The sequence below is a fragment of the Lygodium microphyllum genome, chromosome 16, assembly GCF_053477565.2.
Source record: "Lygodium microphyllum isolate KBCC chromosome 16, Lygodium_microphyllum_v1.1.10, whole genome shotgun sequence".
NCBI lineage: Eukaryota > Viridiplantae > Streptophyta > Polypodiopsida > Schizaeales > Lygodiaceae > Lygodium > Lygodium microphyllum.
In genome coordinates this window covers 142945439-142972235 of record NC_141150.1, presented here as the reverse complement: position 1 = coordinate 142972235, position 26797 = coordinate 142945439, and the positions used below count along the sequence as shown (strand labels likewise).

The 26797-nt window shown below is 40.2% G+C and overlaps 1 protein-coding gene across 2 annotated transcripts in view; it reads right to left on the bottom strand.

The window, feature by feature from the left end:
- LOC148023526 (anthranilate phosphoribosyltransferase) overlaps positions 1 to 26797 on the bottom strand; it is a 114559-nt gene that overhangs the window by 52259 nt on the left and 35503 nt on the right. Inside the window, exons 2-7 of one of the 2 annotated variants that reach the window (XM_087696492.1) lie at positions 15664 to 16083; positions 12985 to 13142; positions 12643 to 12726; positions 12430 to 12482; positions 4803 to 4884; positions 4573 to 4680 (exon numbers count right to left, since the gene is read on the bottom strand). In XM_087696492.1, coding sequence (XP_087552618.1) covers positions 4573 to 4680; positions 4803 to 4884; positions 12430 to 12482; positions 12643 to 12726; positions 12985 to 13142; positions 15664 to 16083 — 905 coding nt within the window. Of the gene's footprint in view, positions 1 to 4572; positions 4681 to 4802; positions 4885 to 12429; positions 12483 to 12642; positions 12727 to 12984; positions 13143 to 15663; positions 16126 to 26797 lie in introns of both variants that reach the window. The other variant, XM_087696491.1, reaches the window with a different exon arrangement.

Genomic DNA, 26797 nt, shown 5'->3' with positions numbered 1-26797 from the left:
CGCTGATAACTACCCGTCGTGATCAGTCCCGCCGACTGCTACTCATCACGTTTCTGCACAGGTCAACTGCCTTGCAAACGCCATCCATCAACTCGCCTGTGACTACTCTTCAACAGCTGCTGTCCCCTGTCCAGCCCGCCTGAACCTTTGGCAATCTACGCCTACATGACGCCACACGTTGCCTTCTGCCTTAGTCCGACACACAGGTCGTCAAGAACTCCAATTGTTTGTTGGTCTTGTCAGATCTCGAGAAGCGCACAAAACCTGATGGCTCTGATACCAGTTTGTAGGGACCGATTAGGCACGACGATCGAGACAGACTATCCTACGCACAGTGAGAGCCAGAGAGAGTGAGAGAGAGTGAGCAAAGTAGAGAGTGAATACGTTTTCAAGTACAATGACGAGTGCGTATCTTTAGGTTTTTAGATAGATATATATATATATATATATATATATGTAAGTACAAGTGCTAAGGGTGTGTTCACACCCGAGCACATTTAAAAGGCACGAGGCCTTTATTCCCAACAACCTCTCACCCAAAGGCAATGTGCCTTAAGAGGAGAAAAGAATCAGCTAAGTCTAGGTATATACAAAGCTGAAATACATATATCTATCCAACTCCCATCATCTGTCAGCAATGAGCAAACGGCTCTACTGAAAGACCCTTCGTGAGAAGGTCTGCAGGGTTATCATTTGTATGTACTTTAACAAGCTCAATGCTTTTGCTGTCAAGTACATCTCTAATGAAGTGTTACTTCACCTGTATGCGCTTTGTCTTTGCATGAAAGACAGGATTTCGTGCTAGTATGATAACGCTCTGACTATCACAATGAAGAACAGATAACTCTGTGACCCTGTTGCATCAGTTGCTACTATTTCCAAAGTAATGAAAAAACACCTTTCAACATACTTGGTTTTTACTAAGGATAAGATTAATAATGAAAATGTTTGAAACATGTCAAAGTTAAAGAAGAATCATATTTCATTTCTGAAGATGTATATTGACTGCTTCTCTCAATCACTTCTAGGACAGCTACCGCAAGCATAGATCTTATCCCTGGAAGTAGCCCACCTAATAAGCCACCCTGCAAGGTAAGTGCAGCTCAACAAGAGGAGATAATGAGTCATGTAAATGAGTTGTTGAAAAAAGGGCTATTGAATTGTATACCTTTCTTGTCATGCCACAAATGCTCTTGCCACTTTTAATCAGATGATGGATTGTATCTTCAAGCCACATAGGGGATTTAAGGGCACCTTCTTTGATGACGTGATTGTCTACTCAAGGAATTAAGTAGAGCATAGAAAGCATTTGAACATTGTGTTCAATGAGTTGTGTAAGCATGGGCTGGTCATTAATGACAAGGAGTGAATTTTTCTTACATGAGATCCACTTTTTGGGGCACATAGTATCAGCTGATAGTATTCATATGGACCTTGCAAAGGTTGAGGCAATACATTCATGGCCACCTTTGAGGAATGTACATGAGATCCGCAATTGTCTTCTCCATGGTGTAGAGAGGAATTTGCAGGTTTGTAAGAAAGAATTGCTTGCTGAAATTCATGCACTTTCGATATGGAAACACCATCTTTTAGGGGTTGATTTCACAATGCAAACCAACCATTGAATTGCCATGCAATAATTAAAAGCCAACAACAAAACTAAGAGTCATGGCCACAATTCGGTTCCCACTATAGTCTGTCACTTATGACCAACAAAGAAGCTAATGGGCCTCTCTCGATAACATAGATTCGAAATAAAATGGGGCCAAGAACTCGATATCCCTCCAAGTTCCTTCAACTGAAATCTCCCCAATTACAGCAAATCAAAGCGCAACCTCCAACAATTTTGGAGTGTTGTCCATTGCAATCAGCAGCTTAAATCCTCAATTTTCCCCCTTGATTTAAATCCTCAAAGAGCCAAATTGAGCTTTCACCAATTGCATGCAGTCTACCCTTGTTGTAGAAAACCAAATGTCTTCAGATCTGATATCAAATCACTGATTTACAGCAACAATTTTAAACAGCACAGCCTGTTGTGTCTAAAAACAGTCGGCACTTCTTGGAGAATACCTACATTTTCATCAGATCAACAAGCAAGGGACTAAGGACAGCTCTCAGGAGGCCAAGATGTGGTCACCAGGATGCAAGGGGTCCGAATACAGCAATTCAGATTGAAAATGTTGCAGTGGATGGGCCATCCAACACAGCTTGGCTCTGATACCATGTGAGGGTGCACCAGTGAGGGTGCCAACCTGATGGCAGAAATGGAAATCTGACTAAGGAATGTGAGAGAGAATGATGGATCAATGAATGTGATGGATGTATGGAGGCATGGGTTGGGCTGCCTATAAATAGGCATGAGAGTAGAGAACAGGCAGACTGATGCAAGGAAATGGTGGTGCTGAAAATGCCCACATGAAGTCATATGCCCCCTAGCTGCCCAGGTGGCTAAATGACGAATGCAATCCACTAAAAGATCAGTATGCAATGCAAACAAGCTAAATGAAATGGTGGATGAAATGAAGAAGAAACCATGTATGTCCATCTAATGTGCTTAAAATGGAAAAAGACTAACACACAAGATTAATTGACGGACTATGACAGTGATAGAGCTCCCAATGCCCTCATCTAACTCAGACCGAGGCTCACAAACAGATATGTACACAAAAGAAGACAATGCATAACATATCTGCTAACAACTAGTCTAATAACAATGATATGGTGGTCATGTTGGAGCAATGGCAATTATCTTGATATGTTTGAGTGCAAAGTTGCATTCTGTCCGCAGGCAAGACCATCTCACCTGGTCCATCCAATATGGTCAGGATCCATTCGACCTGTCCAGGATCTGTACGGTCCTAATAAGCCCCAAAAAGTGGTCATTGCCCATTGAAAAGAAAAACACGCTTGCTTTAAAATGTGGCTTTCTATCCATTGGCAGGTCTTCTTCCACCCCTTTTTGGCTATTGAGAGCATAGGGTTACTCCTCAAGCTCTCCTCTCAAGCAAGCTCCATCCTCTACCCCTCAAGCTCTCAAGTTCCATCCTTTACCTCTCAAGCAAGGTCTTCCTCATCCTCTACCTCTTCTTCTTCCTTCACCACTCTCCTACCGCCTCCTCTTCTTATATCTCTACTTCTACCTCTCTTACCACCTCTACCTCTGCCTCTGAACCAATCTTGAAAGTTTGAATTAATAAATAATGTCTTGTCATCCTATTTCATGATTCATAACTCATCATGTTGAAGCACAAATTCAAAGTTTATATTTACTAGCAAAACCCTTTGTAACTTTTGTTTTTTTAAATACCGTATGAAACAACATATTTTACCAGGCAGTTTCTTGTGTACATTCGATACCATACTAAGTCCATGAAATGGACAGATTGAACACATCATACTTGACTACTTTGTTTGAGTGTTGCCAATCCCACATGAGTGGCTGTAACCCCATTCATGCCAATTACTAACCAAGATGTACACAATAGTTTGCCAATCTCTTGTAAAGCAAACCTTGCTGCTAGACTGGATGGGAACATGTTGACATAGGGAGAGGACTATTGTACTGGAAAGACTAAAACACTAGGCATAGCAGAGCAATATGGTGCCTTTTAAGCTTCCAGCACACACTAAGGAAAAGTTAATGACTCATTCTTTCTTTACGTGGTTCCAATTGGCTAGAGAGTTGGGTGATTGTCAAAGATACACAAGTCATTGTTTGATTAAGAGAGGCCAATATGCACAAAGACTCTGCACTCTTATAGTTAGAGGGAAACCTAATGGTTCTATTTTCAATGCTCCCCATTCTCATCACTTAGTCCTAGAAAATTGAGTCCATCTTAAGAGAATCCTCAAGGAAAAAGGGGATAGCTGTGTTCTCAAGGCTGGCCCTTCTCATTCGTGTGTGTGTGTGTGTGTGTGTGTGTGTGTGTGTGTGTGTTAGAATCCTATTACCTACTGCGAACTCTCATCTTGCTACTCTAGCTGGCCACTTTAGTGGTAGTAACCTCACGGTGGGAAGGCCACAAGGATCAATTGCAAAGAAACCACATTTGTCCATGGAACAGTGCCTGAATAGAATGTTTCTCGAGCATTGAAGTTAACAGGATAACCAGAGCAGCTGCTTCTTGTCAATTGATAGTACATCTCATCCTTCCAGCTCTGAAAGATTTCTCAATGCTCTGTCTCCTCTAAGTCACCCTGAAGCTTTCAGATATACTCATGCATGTTCTCACTTTCTCTCTCTCTCAAAAATCCTGAGATTTCTAGTGTTTATAATTCCAGCTGAGGGTAGACTACAAGTTGGCTCTAACAGTAACTTTCTGAAAATCAGACAAATAGTTTAAATCCTACTGTGACTTCCTAGTCATAGCATTCATAGCATTCTAACTCCATATTTAAGAAAAATCAAGAATGCATAGACACAACTACATACACTCCTCTAAAAGCCTTGCACATGATATGCAAATTTGTAAGTGGATGCCTAATACAGCTACAGACAATACAGCTGATCCACTCTGGATATACTGACAAAACATGGGGACTGATAACAAGCAGGAATAAGATTATCTATACCTTCACAACCAAGCCAGCTGTTACACCCCTTCTACGCATGAGCATCAACAGAGGATCCCGATAACCCTCATGGTAAAAACCAGCAATCATTGCCTCTCTTCCTGTCGCCTATTCATACAAAATCACACTGGAGTTGTAAACCGAGTCATTGCCAAATAAGACTGACCAGTAAAAACATGTCTTTTCAGTAAATAAAGGTATTTTCCTCTCAAACTTGTTAGAAGAATCACCCTGACATATTGTTGCACTTTTTCAGTAGTCGCAAGTGGAGGCCTTTTCTTGATATGCTCCCGTATATTGACAAGGGAATGTCTGCAAACACATGTAACCAAGGCGTAGATCAGAATAACTTGACAGGCTAACATTATGCAGTAAAAAACATTATGATTGAATCAATACAATCTCATATAATAATGCTATGCCTCTTGATCAAAAACTCTGATGTAATACAATACATAGTGCTAAACAACTTAAAATTAATTCTTACTTTTTGAGAGAACAAAATGCAAAAGCAAACAAATCTGTTTCCTCCTTTTTTCTTTTTTTTCTTTTTTGGGGCGGGGGCGTTTGGGGGGCGGGGGGCGCGGCAAATCAATTGATTCTTCATAATTCAGGAAGTATGAGAGAGAAGATTCAGCCTTTGCACAAACCTGAAAGTGGAAGAGAGAAGCTGAAATACTCATGAACTTTAACTTACAGTTTTGTTGTTGTGAGGACCAGCAAAGAGAAAGGTGGAGAGTTGAGGGATTCATGATGACAAGGTGAAAGATTAGAAAGAAGGAGATGGTTGTGACCAGCTAGAGAAGCACAAGACAAGCATCCAGCCACATGTGATGAAGTGGGACAAGTGGTCCTCTATTATACACAAAATTACAACAAAGAAACTTGATGGGAAATGAGAAAGAGCTCCTTTAATGGGGAAAAGGAGCATCCATGCAAGGAGAAAAAGTGGAGTAGCACAAGACAAGTGCCTAACCACATGGCATGAAATGGGACAAGTGCAAGAACAAAGCTCAAATGATAAGGGCACTAATACTTGTCTTCTTGTTAAAGCTTTCCTTTGTGAATTGGAAATTATCGAGAATAGAAACTACCAAATTGAGTAAAAACTATGAGAAGCCAAACCTACTATGTATAGTACATCAATTCCTATCTTTAGAATTAGCTGCTAGCATTTTAGGCCAACTCAAAGCTCCTAAATTCAGGGGTCTCCCTGTGAAGAAAACTGCTAGGGTTTGCACTGAGAACACACAGAGTGTACGACCATGACAGAAACACAAAGAGACAGACATAGACACAGAGGGAAAAACTCAAACCCTAAACGCAAAACTCAAAACTCAAACACAGAAACTCAAACACAAACAGAAGAAGGGAGGGAGAGAACACAACTCTGAAGTGAATGAATGCTGTAAATGAATGTAAGAGTGTACAGTGTGCTCAAGGGTAGAGCAATGTCGGAGTGTGACATCCACCGGAGACGGATCCCAAGTTTGTGACCACCAGTTGGAGTGTAGGAGTGCTGAATAGTGAATGGCAGCACGCTGGTCACCAAAACGCAATAGTCTGGACGCTAGAAACTGGTAAACGCAGCAGTATACCACCAATCGGAGGCAGGAAACTACGCACAGTCTGTTGTAAACAACAAGCTAAAATAGTGTTTGATGTGGCTGGCAATGACTAGATGATCAGATCTCAGCAGATGATGATGTCACCAGCAGCTGACATCAGCATGGATAAAGGCACTAGCAACAGGAGCAAACACGGATGGAGTGGCAGCAATCTCGAGAGCTGGACAACCATGTGGGAGGAGATTGATGGCTGAAAACTGCACATGGAGTGAGAAACCTGCATAGATGGAATGAGGTTGAATGGGGGCAACCTATCTATTTATAGATATGGAAGGATGTCCCAAAAATTAGGGTTTCCACTAAACTCTCTTGAACCACTCCCCATTTTAGGGTTTCCACTGAACTCTCTCGAACCGCTCCCTATTTTAGGGTTTTTACTCTAAAAGAGCATTTTTTAGTGTATTTTGGGGCTGTTTAAGAGGCTAATCAACAAGTAATGCATGGTTTAGCTCAACACCCCCAACATGGGTATCAAACAAAGAACTATTAAAATACCAATCCAACACTTCTAAAAGACTTTATTTACATTCTAAATTTTGAGCCTACATACGCACATCGATCAAACCTTCATGATTATCACATCTTATTCATTGTTAATTGCCTATTCTTATGGATGTAACCACACTTGCAAGCATGCATTATGTATATATGATAGTCTCAACATGATATGCTTGAGTTCTAGCAACAAGTGCAAATCAATTGTATAAAGGTCTTATTTTTCCTATAAGAGGACATTGTAGCTTACCTAACCTGTCTGTCAACATTGAAACACTTCCCCCTTCCATGTACTACTTTCATATTTACTAAATTACTTTGATTGAGAATATAGATTAGAGTGGAATTGAGAAGCATTAGAGATGAATATGACCTCATCTTCTTCTTGCCTAAAGAATTATTATCATTGTGTTCCATTCACCATGGCACCACACAGTCTGGCGAGTCTCTTGAGGCCGGAGCCATGATAGTGACTGTATGCAATATGATCTTTGAAATACAAAGCACCTTCGAAGCTCAATGGTTGGAGCTACTACGTTTCTAGAATTATAGAACCTTCAAAAGTAGCTCCAAAACATTTTCTTGTAGCCATCCAATGACTCATCCTTTCATTGCCAAATTTGATCCTTTCATCCAATAATTCATCCTTTCATTGTCAAGTTTGATCTTGCTGCATCTTTGCATCTCTTTTGAAATAAATGGCAAGAAAGTGCTTCTTTACATGTGAGCAAATAATATTTGGTATTAAATACAATCTTCCTAGGAGGGTGACTTGGTCTTGTTCTTTTATGCCTCCAACTATGCCCAAATCTCGAGGTCAAAGAGAATTGAGTGACTGGTGGGATGAAGTGGATTGATAGGGATAAAGATGGAGATAGAGATGCAAAACATTAATGCTTAGATCAAGGATGAGATCTTCCAAACAACCACAAATGGGAGAGGAGGGCCTGCCTTCCACCTTAAAGACACAACATGCATGGTATTTGCCACCAACAATAGCATCACTAAACCACTACAAAAAATATATCAGGAGATGAGAGAGGGATGTCGCCCTAAGCAGCTAGCGACAGCATTAAATGCTGTTTCTTACAAGCAGCAATCATATTTCAAGCTTTTCTCACATGAAAATCAGAAATTTCTCTCTCTTCAAACATCCTCTCACCTTCTCCAACTTGTGCTCAACCATTCTCAACATCTTTCAGCCATTTGTAGCAAATCTCAATCATATTTGTGGACAACAAGAGAATTTCTCCTACAAACACTCAATTTTTGTAGAAATTAAGATTTGACAGCCACCTTGGAACCCGTGCCAACAAGAATGGGCATCATACACTAAAATCAGCACTTGAAATTTGTGGATTTGACAAGGATTTCAGAAGCCAAGTCATCCAATGTAAATTGGGATAGTACTTGGCCAGTTGGTGGTTCCATTTGTGCAATTCCTAGGTGAAAATCGAGGGGCAATTGGCCCAAATTGCTTGCTGATTATATGTATAGCAAAAGGATTTTGGATCAGCAAAGGAGATTGTGGAATCTCAACTTGAACACTATTCATTAGCAATCAAAGTTAAGGAAATACCGAAAGACGCGCCAGTTTCAAGGCCAACCGAATGTCTATTAGCCAAGATTGTTAAGGTAATGTATACATTTCACTTTGTGCTCAGATATTAACTGTTGTAATTAGTGTTAAATCAAGTTATGTACCACCCTATCCAAGAAGGAAGGTTGGTTTCATGATTCCATTGCCGGGATACCACTCAACCCTTTGATTTGGTGGGCCCAAAGCACTTAAGTGCTAGCCAAAGCTTTGCGCTATTGTTGATTTTTGCTCTTAGTTGGAAAATTATAGCAATATGACTTCATACAATGAGATGGAATCAAATAGTGATGATGCCTCTCAGTATGGACACCCACAAAAAAGAAAATACAATGCCTAATCTTGGACAAGGCTTAAACCATAGACAACAAGCTGAAAATGTTGTTGTTGAGCAAGATGTAGAGCCTTCAAGGCATAATGAGACTGATGACTAGGAAAGGAAAGAGAAATTTGATAACCAATTCAAGAATTGGATGAGGACAACAGCAAATCTATTTACTAAATTGGCAAAGGATCCTCAATTCACCCGATTTTTTAATGCTCCGAAGAAGGACAGCAAGGACAAGAAAAAGAAGTCATCTTCTATACCTTCGAGACAGAAAAGTGCACTGAAGATAGTACCAAAGCCTTCACTTGAAGCTCCCAAAGATGCTAATGAAGCAAAACAATTGGTACCTACAGGACAAGGGATGCAAATGCAAGGCCCTCATGGAAATGCCAATTCAATGGCTTTTGGACAGCCAGGCATACATGTTATGATTGGCCAACCAGGATACTTTGGTGATAGCACGATTTTTTATGCTATGGTTAGACAAGGACCGCATATGGCAATATATGGCGCAATCCCTATGGTATGTAGCAACCAATGCATAGTGTGCAAGGCCCAATATATTCAAGTATGGCAGGAAATATGTAAAACCCTATGTATGGCAGCATTGGCTTGATACCTAGGGCACAAAGTAGCATATTTGATAATGCATCTACACTGTCGAATGTTTATGGGGCTCAAGAAATGAGTGTTGGTCTTGTAAATGCTCCGTTTAGTGTTGGTTTTGATGTAAATTCGTGAGATTTTGGTACCTAAGCAAATCTTGGCACGTAAGGAAAGGAAGCTTAGAGATAAAGTTTCTTGATGAGGTTCAGAATTATTCACTGATGGATGCAAAACGGATGGAAGAGGATGACTTGGCAAACCATCCTCAATTGTTGCAACTTTATCTAGATGCCTTTCAGTTAGAGCCGACTTCAGTTCGGGCTCACTTAGGTTCAGCAGAGCAAAGGTCCAGAGTATTGCCTAATGCTCAAGGGGGAGGAGATGCTTTCACTCCAATTCTGGAAAGCTCTCGTATGTAGTGGATCTCAGATGTATTTAGCATGCATCCTGCTAACAATATATCTGCCATGGGATCACTACTTAAGGTACTAGTCACTGTAAGATGTATGCTGATGAATATGGTTGTTACCACGGCTCTGAGACTATACTTTTGCATCACTTTAGGATCAATTCATGATCAATTAGGCATGAGCTTTTACATCTGTTTTGAGATCAGATGTCAATCAGTTTCAGCTCGGTTTTTTTTCAATGTAGGAACCATTAATGGTCACTTTTGGGATTAGTTTTTGCATTACTAACGGATCAATTTTGGCAATGAGTTTGTGATCTGTTTAGGGTCACATTTACAGAATTTTATAATCAGTTCTCAAATCAGCAAATGATCAGTTTGTAATCAGATTGTGCTCAATTTTCAATGGTTTACAACTAGTTCCATGCATAGCAACATGTTAGTAAATGCCATTGACAAGTTTCAGCCATGGTTTATGCTGAGAATATGCTTTATTATGGTTGTGAAGTTAGAACAGTCGAGAAACATGAGTTATGGATACATCCAATGGGTTTCTAGCAAAAATTCTGGATTTTTTTTCAGATTTATATTATGTTTATACTAGTTGGAAATTCTGACAACAAATTTGGGGCATGTGGCATGGTTGGACAATAGTAGCCAATGTTGTGACTGTGATGCTTTTTATGAAAACTCTAGTGTCGTATGCTTTTCCTTTGGCACAATGAAGTGCAATCGAGGACGATTGCAAGGATTTCAAGGTGGAGGTATATCGCAGAGATGTGAAATTTTAAGATGGTTCAATCTTACCAATAACATTTAATTTAAGTTATTAATCAAATGTGCAAGGTTGTTTAGCACATGAGATGCACATTGGTGACACTAAGGAATAGCATTAATTAATTAATTAATGCTAATCTAAGGATCAACAAAGGTTGGGGACCACTCCAAGTTGCAAATAGCTTAACCATTTTAATTACGTATGGGCACATTTAATTTTGTGCAGGGTCAGAAGGGCTGAAATTAATTCTCATAATTATTTAATTCTAAAAATTAATTAAATAGCCAAATAATGCTGAAAAATGGGTTTAGAAGATTGTCACTTGACAAAAATGCCCATGCAAAACTGAAAAACGTTTTTGAGGGCTAGAGAGAGGGATGCAATTCATTCATGCTGCAAGAGAGAGAAAGGAGATGTTACTAGTCTAATCTGCAACCATTGGAGGACCGTCTGAGGTAGCCAAGGGTAGGAGAAGACCAATGAAGTAGGCAACAATAATTCTAGACCTTCCAAGAGCTGCCGACAGTAATTTGGGGCCTCCTAAGCAGCTAGCGACAGCATTAAATGTTGTTTGGTGTTAGCAACAATCTGATTTCAAGCTTTTCTAGCGTGAAAATCAGAAATTTCTCTCTCCTCTAACGTTCTCTCACCTTCTTCAACTTGTACTCAGCCATTCTCAACGTCTCTCGGTCATTTGTAGTAGATCTTAACCATATTTGGTGGACAACAAGAAGACTTCTACAATAAACCCTCAATTTCTGCAGAAATTAGGGGTTTACAACCACCTTGGGACCCATCCCAACAAGAATAGACATCGTACACTAAAATCAACACCTGAGTTTCATGCGATTGATAGAGATTTAAGATGCCAAGTCATCCAATGTAAATTGGGGCAGCATTTGGCCAATTGGTGGTTCCATTTGTGCAGTTACTAGGTGAAAATCAAGGGGCAATTGGCCCAAATTGCTTGCTGATTGTATGTACAGCAAGGGGCTTTTGGATCAGCAAAGGAAATTGTGAAATCATTGAGCAATCAAAATTAACTGCCCTAATTAACCAAAATTTATTGTGCATTTCGGCCTAATTTAACTCCAACAAAATACCCCCAAAAAGGATTATTAATTTAAAAGGCATTTTATTTTGGTAGTCACACAAATTTCTATCCCTTATGTAAGGACACATATGCACTCCATCTTGATCCCACATTGACTCTTGTGTGTCATCGCCCCATCATCATCATCCTCATCATCTCCCTCATCAACAAGCTGCTACCGTGCCACCAGGCTGCTCCCATCCAATATCCTGGAGGCTACCAGCAGGCTTGTGCTGCTGCCATCTGCCATCTGAGAGCTGCCACCAGCGTGCTAGAGGCCACAGATCAGCAGCATTTTGACATCAGGGTGCTGCCCATCAGCTGCCACCTGCTCTGAACCTGTCATCTACAACTTCCACTAATCCTAACAACTGGATTTTCTGCCCAAACTGCACCTAATGGCTGCATTTTGACTGCAGCTGACCTCTCCACCTCCCAAAGTATGTCGCCAAGCAGTACTGTGCTGTGTTTGGGATCCAACCCCAGAGACTGCATTTCAACATCCAGCCTGCTTCCCTGCTATCTTCAGCCCTCTGCATCAGATTTCTACCCCAACATTAGTGATTTGTTTCACTCAAGATCCATCTTCGGAGGACAACACTTTAATCAACATTAAGACACTAACTCAAATTGTGAAGAACATGTTGACGCAATCTCTAATCAATGCATAATTTACAATAAAGCTACTTCAGCAATAAATCACTCTCCAGCAAATAAACTCCAATATTTATGTTTGTGAGAGTGTTCATGGCCTCTACCATGAGCAACCCATCCATGACTAGGGTCTGATTGTAAGCCTTGTCTCCTAAAAATGTGGTTGAAATGTCTTATATAAGTGTCCTCATTAGTCAAGAAAACTAGTGCAACGATGAAAAAGTACAGTCAAATACCACATTTAAATGACTGATAAGGTGTGTCCATACACTGATGGGCGTGCTTCTCGCTGGCTAATATAGGCAAAGCCCACTCCCTCATCCTGTAGAAATCAACAGAACATGGCTTGGACTGGAGGCAATAGCATAAACTTAGGAAGCAGCAAATTTCAAGAATGCAAGCTGAGCTTGTACATGCAACTAAATGAAAGGAAGCGTAAAAACTACTACAGGTATAATGTTTTTTTTTTACTACTACAGAACCTCAAGTAGCTTCACAGCTGATGGAGGATGCAGCCTGGTATTAGCTCCCAAATTGTTTAACATTTGCTCTTCAGTAACGCCTCTCTGCAGAAGAATCAAAAAATATGTTTCAAGAAACTCTGTAAACCTCAAGAAAATATAAACCTGAATTTTTTAATCTCCAAAGATACGGAAACCTGTCATGTATTTATGAACAGCCATAAGTTGAAAAATTAAAATGCTGTTCACCAATTTTGCCAATATTTTGCACTATTATTGATGGAAGGTTGATGATGCTTTTGGTGCTCATATGTAGTTCAGTCATCCTACAAATGCTGTACTTGGAAGAACACAGCCATTCACCTTTGGGGGCATTGTTTCAGCTCCATGTATTAAGCAAGTTTCCCCATAACTAGCTCTAACAGCCGCCACAAATAACGTGCTTCTGAAAAAGCGGGTATTCCCATCATAAGGCTCCCCATAATGAGTTAAAGACTTTACATCAGCAACTGGTAACTGGCCTGCACAAAAAGATGCCAGTTCAACAATATGTGTGGAGGCCACTACAGTAAACAAGCTGCCAGCTCAAGAATGTATATCAATATGACTAAATTGGTCAAGCTTTACCAATTTGCACCAGGAGGAAAAGACGTACAGAAACAAAATAAGTACAAGGAAAAAAGTTCTTTAAAAAAGCCTTTTCTACAATCGAAAAAGGCCCTATGAAACCAAGCAGCATACCCGATTTATCAGAACTAACTCTGTTTTCTTTAACACGCTGCTTGATGATAAGTAACTCTGTTTTCTTTGGCAGGCCCAAATGGCCAGAACAGAACCCAGTAAAGATTAAGAAAATTATGTACCTCATTAAGATTTGAGATATCCTAGACTGTAAGGCATCCCCGTCATTGATGTTCAATTCACATAGATTTTGCCACCTCACTTATATCCATGCAAATTTGGGGGAAATTCAGGGATTCTCTGGGGAAACATCCATATCAAGGGCATGGCTAGCAAAATGCACATATTGGGCATGGCATGCACTGCACATCTCCTAATTTAAACCCGGCTTTACACATCCCCTTATCCAAGAAAAAGTTCAGTCTGTGAAATCTCCTCAGATCAGTCCAGAAATTTGGTAGAAATGCCTGGAGCCAATAATTTTCACCAATTGAAACTCAAGTTGAGTCAACTCCAGCTGTTCAGAAAAACAGTGACCCCAATTGGCATGCCCAAAATCAATTTCAATGCAAAACTATGTCTTTCTTTTCCAGAGTTGCATGGGAAACAGGAAAGATTTTGAAATTTCCACCATTGAATATTTCTGACATTTGTGAAAACATGTGCATTGGAAGTACTAGCAGTTATAGTTTTGCATACACCTTGTTAAAAAAGTTTGTAGCTTCTGCTTTGTGATTATACGAAGTTTCTCATAATGAAGTTTACAAAACCTACACTCAAGCATATTATCCAGCTGATCTTTGAACACTACTTACTATAGTCTTGATTCGGTTACTATTGTGCCTCCCTACATGAACTTGGTCACTCCAAGTGGCTACCTGTTGCCACAGCCTGGATAGGTATGCAACAGCAGGGATGGTTAACAACCAGAAACAGCACTATGCATAAGAGCAACAGACAGGAAGCACAAGAGCATTTAAGCTGACTTCAGCATCATTGGAAACCAGACTAGCTACAATAGTGGACCAGAGATAGGCGTGCGCCATGCAGGCAGCCCTGACAATCAGAAAAATCAACTATTTTGTAGCACTCAAAACAATATGGGAGATTTATCATTCTACAAAGAAGGCAGAAGAGAAAGAAGATTCAAGAGTGATTGATGAAGTGGATCACAGAGAGTAGAGTTGAGACAAGACATACTATCATGGCTTAACCTCCTAATTGAATGCCCCCTATTGCCAAGGTACTTTCTTTACGATGGTTGATGACAAGAAATACGAGTCACATGCAGTTACTTGACCTGCTTGGTTCCATTGAAGCAACAGAATGACACAATGCTTTGAAGAAGATCCTAAGCTGCAGCCTAAGGAAGAAAGTAAATGCATGTATATACACGCAAAAACATATGTCATGTAGGGCCATCCATCTCTCTCCACCTTCCCATCCCTTCCTCCATGTTTAAACTTTAAAGACATCTTACAGTTACTGTTTCAATGATCTTCGACATACTTTGCAATTATTTACAGAATTCTTCATTAGACTGTTTCTCCAGCCTCCCTCCCTCTTCAACTCCTTCTGCCTTGCCTAAGAATTGCAATATGAGTATGTTTCCTGATCCAGGAGCAGCACCAGGTTGCAAAAGTGGAATCTTCATTTTCTTCTTGCTTATGAGAATAGAAGACATGGCTACAAGGGCCTTGATATCTTATGCTGGAATTAGAGTGCACAAGGTAGAAGGCGAAGCTATGATGGAGAAAATTGGTCCTAAACAGAATACAATAGGTCAAGATTACTGCTGAGAAGAGATGCCTTAGAGCATGTTTATTCACAAAGAAGGGTGAATAAGATATTAGGCCAAATGTTTGTCACAATCTAGGCTGTTTTCTATACGATTTCATAAGACACTCTAAATTCCTGACTTTTCCTAAGGTTATAGCAAGATCCTTAAAAGTATATGTATTTTGGGCATAGAGTTGGGTTCAGACACGGATGTGCTATCTAAGCACAATGTCTGAGTATAGTCAAAAATAAGATCAAAGGATATGTTCACACATCAGCCTGAATACTATGATGCAGCATACAGCTCGTCAAGTCTACCTACACCTGTTTCCAAATTGAAGTACAGAAACTGCTATCTGATAACAAATACCTGATAATTCACAAGAAAAATCATGCAATCCATGAAATAAGAGTACAAGAGCCATGGAATTACAATCAATGAATATGACCTTAGCATCCGTCTTATGATGTGGTAGTATAAAAACTACAAGTCAGACCATCTCCAAACCTCCAAATAATTCATGGAACATGTGACTAACTCTATAAGTAGATAAAGGTACAAAGTAATGTAAGTAGAAGTACCAGCATCATTGTCAAAAGCTAAGCAATAGGCCTTCAGTTCCCTATCAGTTTCACCATTCATCCGTTGACCAATGAGGAAAGCAGCAACCAATGCAGTACTAACATTCTTATCATTGACAGGAAGAATGTCTCTCAACAACCCCACAACCTCCTCATATCCAAGATGACCACCATTGAGAACCTCCCGCAAGGCACCCACAAGTCTCATCTCTGATGGGCCTCTTCCAACAAATAACATGCCTTTAGAGGGAAGCCCTTCCATCAAAGTGCCTTCTGGATCTGCTATAAACAGCACATCTGGAGGTAAAAGCTGCAGAAGCAAAGGCCAAAAATGAGTCATAGCTTTCCATTCACCCTTGCTCCACTGTGTTTTAGGAGGGAATGAGCTCGCCCTAATTGTCATTGCTGCAAAGTAAGCACCTAGTTGAGCATCTGAAACTTTATCAGTCAGCTCCCCCTTTGCTGAAATTCAAACATCAAGACAAAATACCAAAATAGTATATGAGACTCTCTCTCTCTCTCTCTCTCTCTCTCTCTCTCTATATATATATACACACACACACACACACACACACACTTGGGAATTAGGATACACAACAGTTGAGTTCCTGACCTATCTACCTTTCATCTGATTGGCTGATTGGTGCACATATGTGTGAGTTGTTCTCTGTTCAATCTTTTCTTTGTTTTAATTGGGAATCAGGATACATGACAGTTCCCTGAGTTCCTGATGTATCTACCTTTTGTCTGATTGGCTGATTGGTTTGTGAGATATGGAGGATCGAAGCTCAACTGAGAGTACACAGTTGACAGTGAAGAGTAGGAGAGTGAAGACATAGCACGACTCCCAATACGATTACCAAAGAGTGTAATGCAAGTACAAAGTACAACCCTTAAATCTTAGGGTTGTTAATGTGCATTTACACCCGAAAGGTGTAAAACATGATAAGTAACTGAACTGTGTGACATAAGCACAAAAAATAGAAGATAATATAGCTTTGGGGGGGCGTGGGAACCTCTCATAAGGAGAGTAAAAAGTGCCCCAATGTCCTACCGCGGATCACCAACACTATTCTGTGAGCATAGGCATGAGTCAAACCCGACATGGTTGATTGGCTGATTTGGCCTCTTGTGAATTTAAAACAAAACTCCTCTCTCTCTCTCTCTCTCTCTCTCTCTCTCTCTCTCCCCCCTTGCGGGGCCCCTAAAGATTGGTTGTCCATCCAACATTAGAAGGGTATATGCATAGCTGAAAACAAAAAACCAAAAAAGCTACATGGCCACTAAGAGATAAATGACACTTTTTGAAGCCCTTGAACAATAAAAGTGTCCTACATAGATCAAGGCAGCAAAGGAAAGATAATCATCGTCACCTATGCCACCTCCAAGTAGACCAAACTTGCAATCTCCAAAATTTTAGAGACGAGTGCAGCAAAGTCTCACGCTTTGCATCCACTCTCTACTCTTATCGAATAGCCCATAGCTTGCTCACTCTCTTTTTTTTCCATAATGAGTAGCTATACTCTCTTTTTTTCGTGAGGAAGTAGCTATATACTCTCTCTCTCTCTCTCTCTCTCTCTCTCTCTCAAACGAGGCCCAACTCAATGTGCAAAGCAAATTTGATATTTTAGGTACAAACCCATCTTCTGCATGAGTTGGGCCATAAGGACCAATCCAAATGATCAAAAGCTTTCTCCAAGTCTAATTGAACCATCACAATCTCTTGATTTGTATACGTCACCACTGGACATTTTAATGGCCCAATCAATGGCCTAGACCCAAGCTAACACCACATGCCCACAAGTACCTGTCCAACATAACTTTATATAGCTTTTGCCAATGTCACCCACTACTCACTTGGGGTACTTGGGCCATCAACATGACTTAACTGACTTGCAATTCACATGTGCACAACTTCATAATGCCAAAGCTAAGCATTAAAAATGCACATCCCCATGACAATATCAAAGCTCAACAGTTCAAACAATAAAGAACAGTTTAGATTAGAGACAAGATGGAGGAACAGAATGTGAAGTGAGTGTAGTGATCAAAGGCACGACAACCGACACATGTGAACCTTCCCTTGAGTGTGTCAACCGAGCTAAAAATGCAATGGATGGAAATGTAGGCAAGAAAAAGCTAATGCTTGCGAAAAGAAAAGACCGAAGATCAAAACATCAACACTTAAAGAAAAATCAATGACTAGATAGATCAAAACACTAACTAGTGCAAAAAACACAAATACAGTACTAAAAAGGCAAATGAATCAAGCCGCCCAGCAGCTGAAAACTATTGCCCACTTGTCAAAGTTGACACCCAGGCCAGCCAAATCAAGAAAGCACGACAATGAAAAGGTTGACATAGTCAAGGAGTGCAATCAAACCTGAAACACCAATCAGAAACTACTTGCACTAGGATCAAGACACTTGGGCTGCTCCAATACCATGACAAAATGGTGTGCAGCAACTAAAGCAAAGAGATAGAGCTGATAGAATTGTTGTAACACAAAGAACTCAACATAAGAACAAAAACACATGGGCTCAAAGAGAATGAACTCAAGAAATAGAATCCGTATACCAAGACACAAGAGAGTGTGTACAAATGCAAGGGCTGTGAGCAACCAGCAGAGTGCTCTTAGTCTCCCTCTCTCCGACAAGATGCAGTGTGCTCATATGAATCAATGTGCAGTTGAGAGGCAGCCAATAAATTGGCTGTGTAAATACAAAATAAGGAGCAAGTTGGCCAATATTAATATGGCCATAAATGCAAGTCGGCCAGCATTGAATGCACTGCCTCAGAAATGAAACACACATTGGCTATGAGCCCTAACATGAACCTTGACACCTAGGATATGTATATTGCTAGCACCCTTCCCTGTCTATCTTCCCCTCTGCATTGCATGATCTCTACATCATTTTTGTAAAAGAGCACTTGAGCAACTGAACAATTCCCCATGAGGGACACTATCCAAGTGGCACCTTGCTACATGAGCATTCTCATTTGCATTGTGTAGCATTTTTCTATGAATCTCATTGTGTGGAGCACCCTACTCATTTCTAATCCCAAGCAGCCTCCGCCTATGGCCTAGCACCAACATATTGTGTGTTCACAACAGAAGAACACGACCATGGAGAGAGAAGGGAAGAGAGACTCTGACACGAACGCAGAAAACAGTACAACAAATCTGCACTGATCTGAAAATGGAATACTGAATACAATCTGGACTGATCAGTCCCTACACACAGCCCAAAGCGTCAATGAGAACACCAGATCAAGGTGATGATAGAGGAGTATACAAGCTGATGGAGGGAGTGTACTGAAAATCTGCACAGGTTAAAATCTAAAATGCACTGAGGTAAATCACTGACAGCCAGTCTAAACACACTACAACTCACCAAAAACTGAAACGCACACTAATGCAAGGGCTGGAAACAATCAAAGCTCCTCCATCTCCATCAAGCTCACAACCAGGATATGACAAGCATAAAAACAATATGAATGAGGATTTCTCAATGGCATCCAACCGGGTGAACCAGGTTTGGCCCCTCTCTCCAAGGCACAGTCCAAAAGCTTCTGCCTTCTTAGCATCACTTACCATAAGGTTATTCACTTTGCATACTTGCTCAAACTATTCAATGAAGCTATAAGGATCGTCCCCCACTCCATATTTATTGAGCTGCCACTAATGGTATTTTAGCTTTGTCCTTAGTTATTGCAAGCGTGTTCCCCATTCCTATTAATAGAGACTAAGCAATGTGTAAACTTGCTTGCAGCATATCAATGTGGTCAAATAGGTATTGCTGCACTAGATCTCATAATGAATCTTATGAGAATCCTACAACTACAACATTCTTCGAATGCAATCCATTTTTGCTTACATGGTTGCAAGCTCCTGTCTAGTATCATTGTTGATGTCCAACAAACAATTTAGGATGCTAGTGCCTTGGTCCTATAAGTCCATGAGCTTGTGTTTCATGGCCTGTGCAGATTTAAGTGCTAGATTTTCTCTTCGTCCATTTGGTTTGTTGTTTTCATTTTCAAGGGTTGTTCCCCTTATTCCAGTCCTTATCATTTTGTGTAAACGCCCCGAACAACGTAGTATGCTTAACAATTATGATATTCGTTTGTTTTCGAGATTTAATATAAAAGAGAATTAACACTTAAAGCTGAAAATGAAAATTACTCACAAAATTACAGCCATGAAAATGTAAAAGTAATGGAGACAAGATTGAGGGTTGAAGATGGGCAACCCCCCCCCCGAAGGAATGTATTTCTACTCAACCCAAGTCCCTTAGGGAAGAGCTCAGTTACAATCAACCTGAGAGTGAGGAGAAGTAATTCTCACTCTCACAAGATCATGCAAAGATGTACAAACACACATGCATTATCTATTATGTAATGATAAGAACTGATTTCTTTACAGCATGAGAGAAGAAAGAGGGGAAATCAGCCTTTCTCCATCGTTGAACAGTAGTACATGGATAGGGCTTGCTTCTTGTTGCTAAAATGGAAGAAAGAGCTTGAGAAAGAAGTGCTGTAATGAATTTACAGGCTTGCTATCCTGTAAAACAGCAGTGATAAAAGAGGGAATATGGAGGAATTTGATAATGGAGAAGTGGGGGATGATGATGGGGATGAATGGGGCCAGTTTTTGGCTATCTGTGGGTGCTGTACATCAGTTTACAGCAAAGAAAAATGATGCTAAATGAAGAAAAATGAGCTCTTATTTATAGGAGAGGGAAGAGCTAGTACAAAAGGGGAAAGTGGAGTAGCACAAGACAAGTGTCCAGCCACATGTCATGAGATGTGACAAGTGGTGGGACACTTGGAAACTTGTGTGACAAGTGTCTTGACACTTGTCTCTTCTCTATGGCCTTCCTTTTTGGGCTGAATACTGTTAAGAATAGAAACAACCAAATTTAGTAAACACAGTCAAAGTACAGAACTTACTATTTTTAGAATGACATCCCTATTTTTTAGGACTAGCATTTTTAGGCTAATTCGAGGCTCCTAAAATTTAGGGACCTCCTAAAATTTACGGATCTCCTAAAATTTAGGGACCCCCCCCCAAATATGGGTGTCATATGAAAGCTTTTTCCGTGTACATCGCAAAAACGGTATCAGAATCTTCATGTGACTTTCCTATGCAAAGAAATGTGCATTTCAAGCTTTCAGCCCACACATGCACATTATACAAGCATTTCATGATCATGCCATCTTGTTGATTGTAACTGTCTGTTCTAGTGGATCTAGCCCACACTTCAAGGCATCAATCTTTTCTGTGTGCGAATCTAACCCTGATATGCGTGAGTTCTGATCACAGGCACCCAATCGGGCCATATAGGTGGAAGTGTGAACTATCTTTTCTCTAACCTACCGCGTGGGTCCACCATAACCTGTGACCACTCATTAGTGGCCAGCTCCAATGCACTTTTCTTTATATCTAATTAGTGCAAAGGAAATAAATTTAATAAATCATTATATAGACAAATTAATGAAAAAGGATACAAATTCTGTTTCTAGAGAGTTGTGACAGCCCTCTGGCTTTTATTCAGCTGTCCTCAGCTGAAAAGCTTCTTGATATGGCTGAAGAATGTTTGGGTAATCCTTCATGAATTTTTCATCTACCCACTGTGCATCTGTTGTGGGTAGATTCTTGAATTTTAGTAAGAATTTTCGTGTCACAAGGCCACTTCTTGTGGTTCGATCCTTGTGAAACAAAATATGTTCCAGTTCCAAGAGTTGCTCTGTTTCTTCAACTTCTGGGGGATCTTCAGTAATGGGTTCCTTTGGTTCTGGTCCTATGTAAGGTTTTAGCAAACTTACATGAAAAGCATTGTGTATTTTCCAATGAGCAGGAAGCTCAAGTCGATAAGAAACTTCATTTATTTTTTTCAATCACTTTGAAGGATCCAAAGTATCTACTGGAGAGCTTTGGAAAAGATGAATTTTGACCGGAACCTTGTTTGAGCCTGCTTTTATCAAACTTTAGCAAGACATATTGACCTTTTTCAAAAGCCAAAGGTCTTCTTCGTTTATCTGCTTGCTTCTTTTGTCGCTCTTGGGCAACTTTGATAGTGGCTCGAACTTGATCCATTGCGGTTTTTAAATCTGAAGCAAACTCATCAGCAGCAAAAATCTTATCTTTAGTGCGAATAATTGGAGGAGGAATCACTTTACCCTGTACTATTTCATTTGAACCTTTCCTTGTGGATGAGTGCACTGTAGCAAACTTCAATAATGGAAGATATTTCTCCCATTGTGACTTATGTTCACTAACATAAGCTTTCAACATATCCAAAAGAGTAACATTCATCACCTCTGTTTGGCCGTCAGTTTGATGAAAAGCTAAGAAGAACTTTAAAGTGGTTCCCAAATTCTCAAATAAAGCACGCCAAAAGTTACTTGTGAATTTGGAGTCTCTATCTGAAATGATCTCAGAAGGCATACCATGTAATCTGAAGATATGTTGAATGAAAAGCCTTGCAGCTTGTGCAGATTTCAATGTTTTATGACAAGGAATAAAATGTGATTGTTTGCTGAATCTATCAATTATGACCCAAATCATATCATGACCTTGAGGTGTTCTTGGAATACCTGAGATGAAATCCATTGTGATAGATTCCCATGGATCTTTGGGCACTGGAAGAGGTTGCAACAATCCTGGAATCTTCTGCCTATCATACTTGGATTTTTGGCATACCAGACAAGCCTCAATGAAGTTATGTGTATCTCTTCGTAATGTTGGCCAATAAAAGTAGCGCTCAATTGCACTTAGAGTGGCTGCCCTCCCTCTATGCCCTGCATAAGGGGGTTCATGACTTTCTTTAAGCACCTTTTGTCGAACAGGAAGAGTGATACAAAGGCGATTGTTCATGAGAAGGTAACCGTCTTTGATGGAATAATCTAGATGAGAACCTCCTTGCTGTAAATTTGACCAAATTGCTGCAAAATCAGTATCTTCATCATAAGTATTCTTCATCGTTTGAAAATCTTCATGATGAGCCACTGTAATAGTTGCAATGCGAGGCACTCTAGAAAGTGCATCAGCAACTACATTTTGTTTCCCTGGAGTGTACACAATTTGAAAATGAAACATAGACAAGAAATTTTCCCATCTTGCATGTTTCTCCTGCAAATGCTTTTGAGTCTTGAAATACTTCAAGCTTTGATTATCAGTTTTAATAAGGAATTCATTGCCTAAAAGATAATGTTTCCATATCTTTAAAGTATGAACCACTGCTAAGAGCTCCTTTTCATAAATGTCATACATTTTCTCCACATCATTTAGACGGCGGCTTTCAAAGGCTACGGCATGGCCTTCTTGATTTAGCACTGCACCAATACAATCACCAAAAGCATCTGCTTCCACACAAATGGTTTCACCAGATCTGGAATGATAAGAACAGGTCCAGAAGTAAGAGCTGTTTTCAGCCTTGTGAAGGCTGCCTTCTCTTTTTCCTTCCATTGGAAAGAGATCTTCTTCTTTGTAAGGTCATGAAGTGGAGAAGCCATATGTACAAAATGCTTGATGAAGCGGCGGTAATAAGAGCATAAGCCAAGAAACGATCGCACCTCATGTACATCATGAAGATGAGACCATTCTTGGATTATCATGATCTTTTCACGATCCATCTGAATCCCTTCAGAAGAGATGACATGCCCAAGGTAATTTATTTTATGCATGAAAAATTCACTCTTTTTACCATTTACCAAGAGTTGATTTTGTTGAAGTAATTGTAGAACAATTTCCAAGTGTTGATGATGCTCCTCTTCATTCTTGCTAAAGATAAGAATATCATCAAAGAAAGTACCGACATATTGTCGATGCTCTCTAAAGATGCGCTCCATCATTCGATTAAAGGTGGCTGGTGCATTGGTTAATCCGAAAGGAACCACCAAGAATTCATAAAGACCGTATGAAGTGCGGAAAGCAGTTTTGTGTACACCTTGTGGTATTACCCTAATTTGATGATAACCACTCTTTAGATCAATGCAGCTGAAAACCTTTGAGCCTCCTAAACGATCCAAAATGTCGTCAATTCTGGGAATAGAAAACCGATTCTTCACGGTGATTTTGTTGAGGGCTCGATAATCAATGCACATCCTGAATGTGCCATCTTTCTTTTGAACAAGAAGAACCGGTGAACAAAATGGTGAGCTACTTGGCCTAATTAGCCCACAGTTGAGTAGGTCTTTGACTTGGTTTCTGATTTCTTCTTATTGAGGACGGCTCACACGGTATGGTGCTATATTAGGAGGAGAACTGCCCGGGATAATATCAATATGATGGTCTTCTGGCCTTTCTGGGAGAAGCTGATAAGGAAGATCTTCCGAAAAACAATCTTTATACTTTTCCAAGAGCTGAAGTCGCTCTTGGTTTTCAGCATTCATATTATCTTTTACATCAGTGACATAAAGCAAACAACATTGAACACAATCCTTAATTGCTCTAGAGACTTGCATATGGCTTACCATAGGTATGGTGTCTCCAGAAACTCCAGCTTGGATCTCGTACTTCTTGCCTTTGTTGGTGAGTTCTACCTTCTTTTTCTGAGAGAAGATGGTTGAATCTACTCTATGATTCCATGGCATGCCAAGAATCACATCGCAACCATCAAGGTCTCCGATACAGAAGGTATCTTCGTCACTGTAACCTTGAATTTGAAACTTGAGCTTGCCAATGTAGGGTGTCACAGTCTTCACTGTGTCACCTTCATCAGTATTTAAAGCTTGGCGAACTTCTGCCGGAGTGTCCATCTCTTCATTCTTTAATCCAAGCTCTTTAGCTAATTGCAAGGAAATGATATTTTCATTCGCCCCAAGATCTATCAAGAATAGTGCTTGCTTACCTTACAACTGTCCCCAAGCTTTTAATAATTTGCGCATCTCTGAAGTGTGAGTTGTGTTTGCAACTACATCACTGATAGTATTGATTTTCACTGGCGACTTAGGCTTGTTGTCAAAAACCTTGCTTTGTCCCTTGTTTGGACATTGCTTCGCTATGTGGCCTGTTTGTCCACATTTAAAGCACTTCCCTTCTTTCATAAAGCGTTGCTTTTCTTCTTCGAAAAGTTGCTTTGCTTGTGGGTATAGATTGGAGCGAAATTGAGGAGCATTAGGAGGTGCATAGGGCTTCATCTTCTTTTGATTTGATGGCTGCTTTTGCCGTTGTTTTTGTCCTTCATTTGGGGCTGAATACTCCTCATCATCAGCTACTCTCTTCTTATCATTCTTTTGGAATGATTTGTTGCCATTGTGCTCCATTTCCCATGTCTCAGCATGGTCAATGAGTTCCCTGAGACTAGAACAATGATAATGATTAAGAGCAGTACGAAGTTTAAAATGCAAACCTCCTTGAAACTTCCTAAGCTTTTCCGAACTGCTGATCTTCTTAAAATGTTGGACCTTCAAAAGTAGCTCCCAAAATCTCTTGGTATAGTCACCAAGTGACTCATTTTTCCTTTGCCAAAGCCGATCCCATTCCATTTTTACATCTCTTTTGAAATGAACAGGAAGAAATTAGCTTTGTATCATGCGAACAAAGGACCGCCATGATTTTGGGACAGCATGATCATATTCCAACCCCGTCCACCAAGTATGGGCTAAGTCAATTAAATGTAAAGCTGCAAACTTAATCTTTTCTTTTTCTTTATACTTGTCACGACCATACAAAATTTGAAATTGACGAATAAACTTCAGAAGAAGATCAGGATTTCGAGAACCATCATACATACTGAACTTGATCTTCTTTTCAAGTTGAGATAGTGACTTAGTCTTCTTCTTCTTCTTATGCCTTCATCCATGCCCGGATCTTGAGGTTAAAGATGATGAAGTGCTTGATGGGGATGAAGATGGGAGACGAGGGTGAAGAATGTCGACGCCTTTGACGATAATGAGGTCTTCCACGAGAAGGGTGTGACTCTTCATCACTAGAAGAGGGTCCATCAGAGTAGGCGCCAAATGACTTTGAAGAAGAGGATGAGCTTCAACGCGATCTCTTTCTTTGTCTTAAAGTAGAATGGGACTGCCTCTTAGAAGTAGTTGGACTTCTTGATCGGCTCCTTTCATTGGTATGGCTTTGTCTCCTTGAAGCAGATGGGCTTCTTTCCTTGAATTCTTTGGGATTCTCAACTTTTCTAGTTTGAGAAGTTGGTCACGAATTTGCTGATTCTCCTCTCTAAGACTTTGAATGGCTTGAAGGATAGCACTCGACTGATCCATTGAGATTCTTAAGAAAAAAAATATGCTCAAGCACTCAATGCAAGGGCTGAAAACAAACAAACTTATAATTGTAAGCACTACCAATGTTGGGGTGAGGACTGAGCCAAAGCTCTGATACCACTGTAAATGCCCCGAACAACGTAGTATGCTTAACAATTATGATATTCGCTTGTTTTCGAGATTTAATATAAAAGAGAATGAACACTTAAAGCTGAAAATGAAAATTACTCACAAAATTACAGCCATGAAAATGTAAAAGTAATTGAGACAAGATTGAGGGTTGAAGATGGGCCAACCCCCCCCCCGAAGGAATGTATTTCTGCTCAACCCAAGTCCCTTAGGGAAGAGCTCAATTACAATCAACCTGAGAGTGAGGAGAAGTAATTCTCACTCTCACAAGATCATGCAAAGATGTACAAACACACATGCATTATCTATTATGCAATGATAAGAACGGATTTCTTTACAGAATGAGAGAAGAAAGAGGGGAAATCAGCCTTTCTCCATCATTGAACAGTAGTACATGGATAGGGCTTGCTTCTTGTTGCTAAAATGGAAGAAAGAGCTTGAGAAAGAAGTGCTGTAATGAATTTACAGGCTTGCTGTCCTGTAAAACAGCAGTGATAGAAGAGGGAATATGGAGGAATTTGATAATGAAGAAGTGGGGGATGATGATGGGGATGGATGGGGCCAGTTTCTAGCTATCTGTGGGTGCTGTACATTTACAGCAAAGAAAAATGATGCTAAATGAAGAAAAATGAGCTCTTATTTATAGGAGAGGGAAGAGCTAGTACAAAAGGGGAAAGTGGAGTAGCACAAGACAAGTGTCCAGCCACATGTCATGAGATGTGACAAGTGGTGGGACACTTGGAAACTTGTGTGACAAGTGTCTTGACACTTGTCTCTTCTC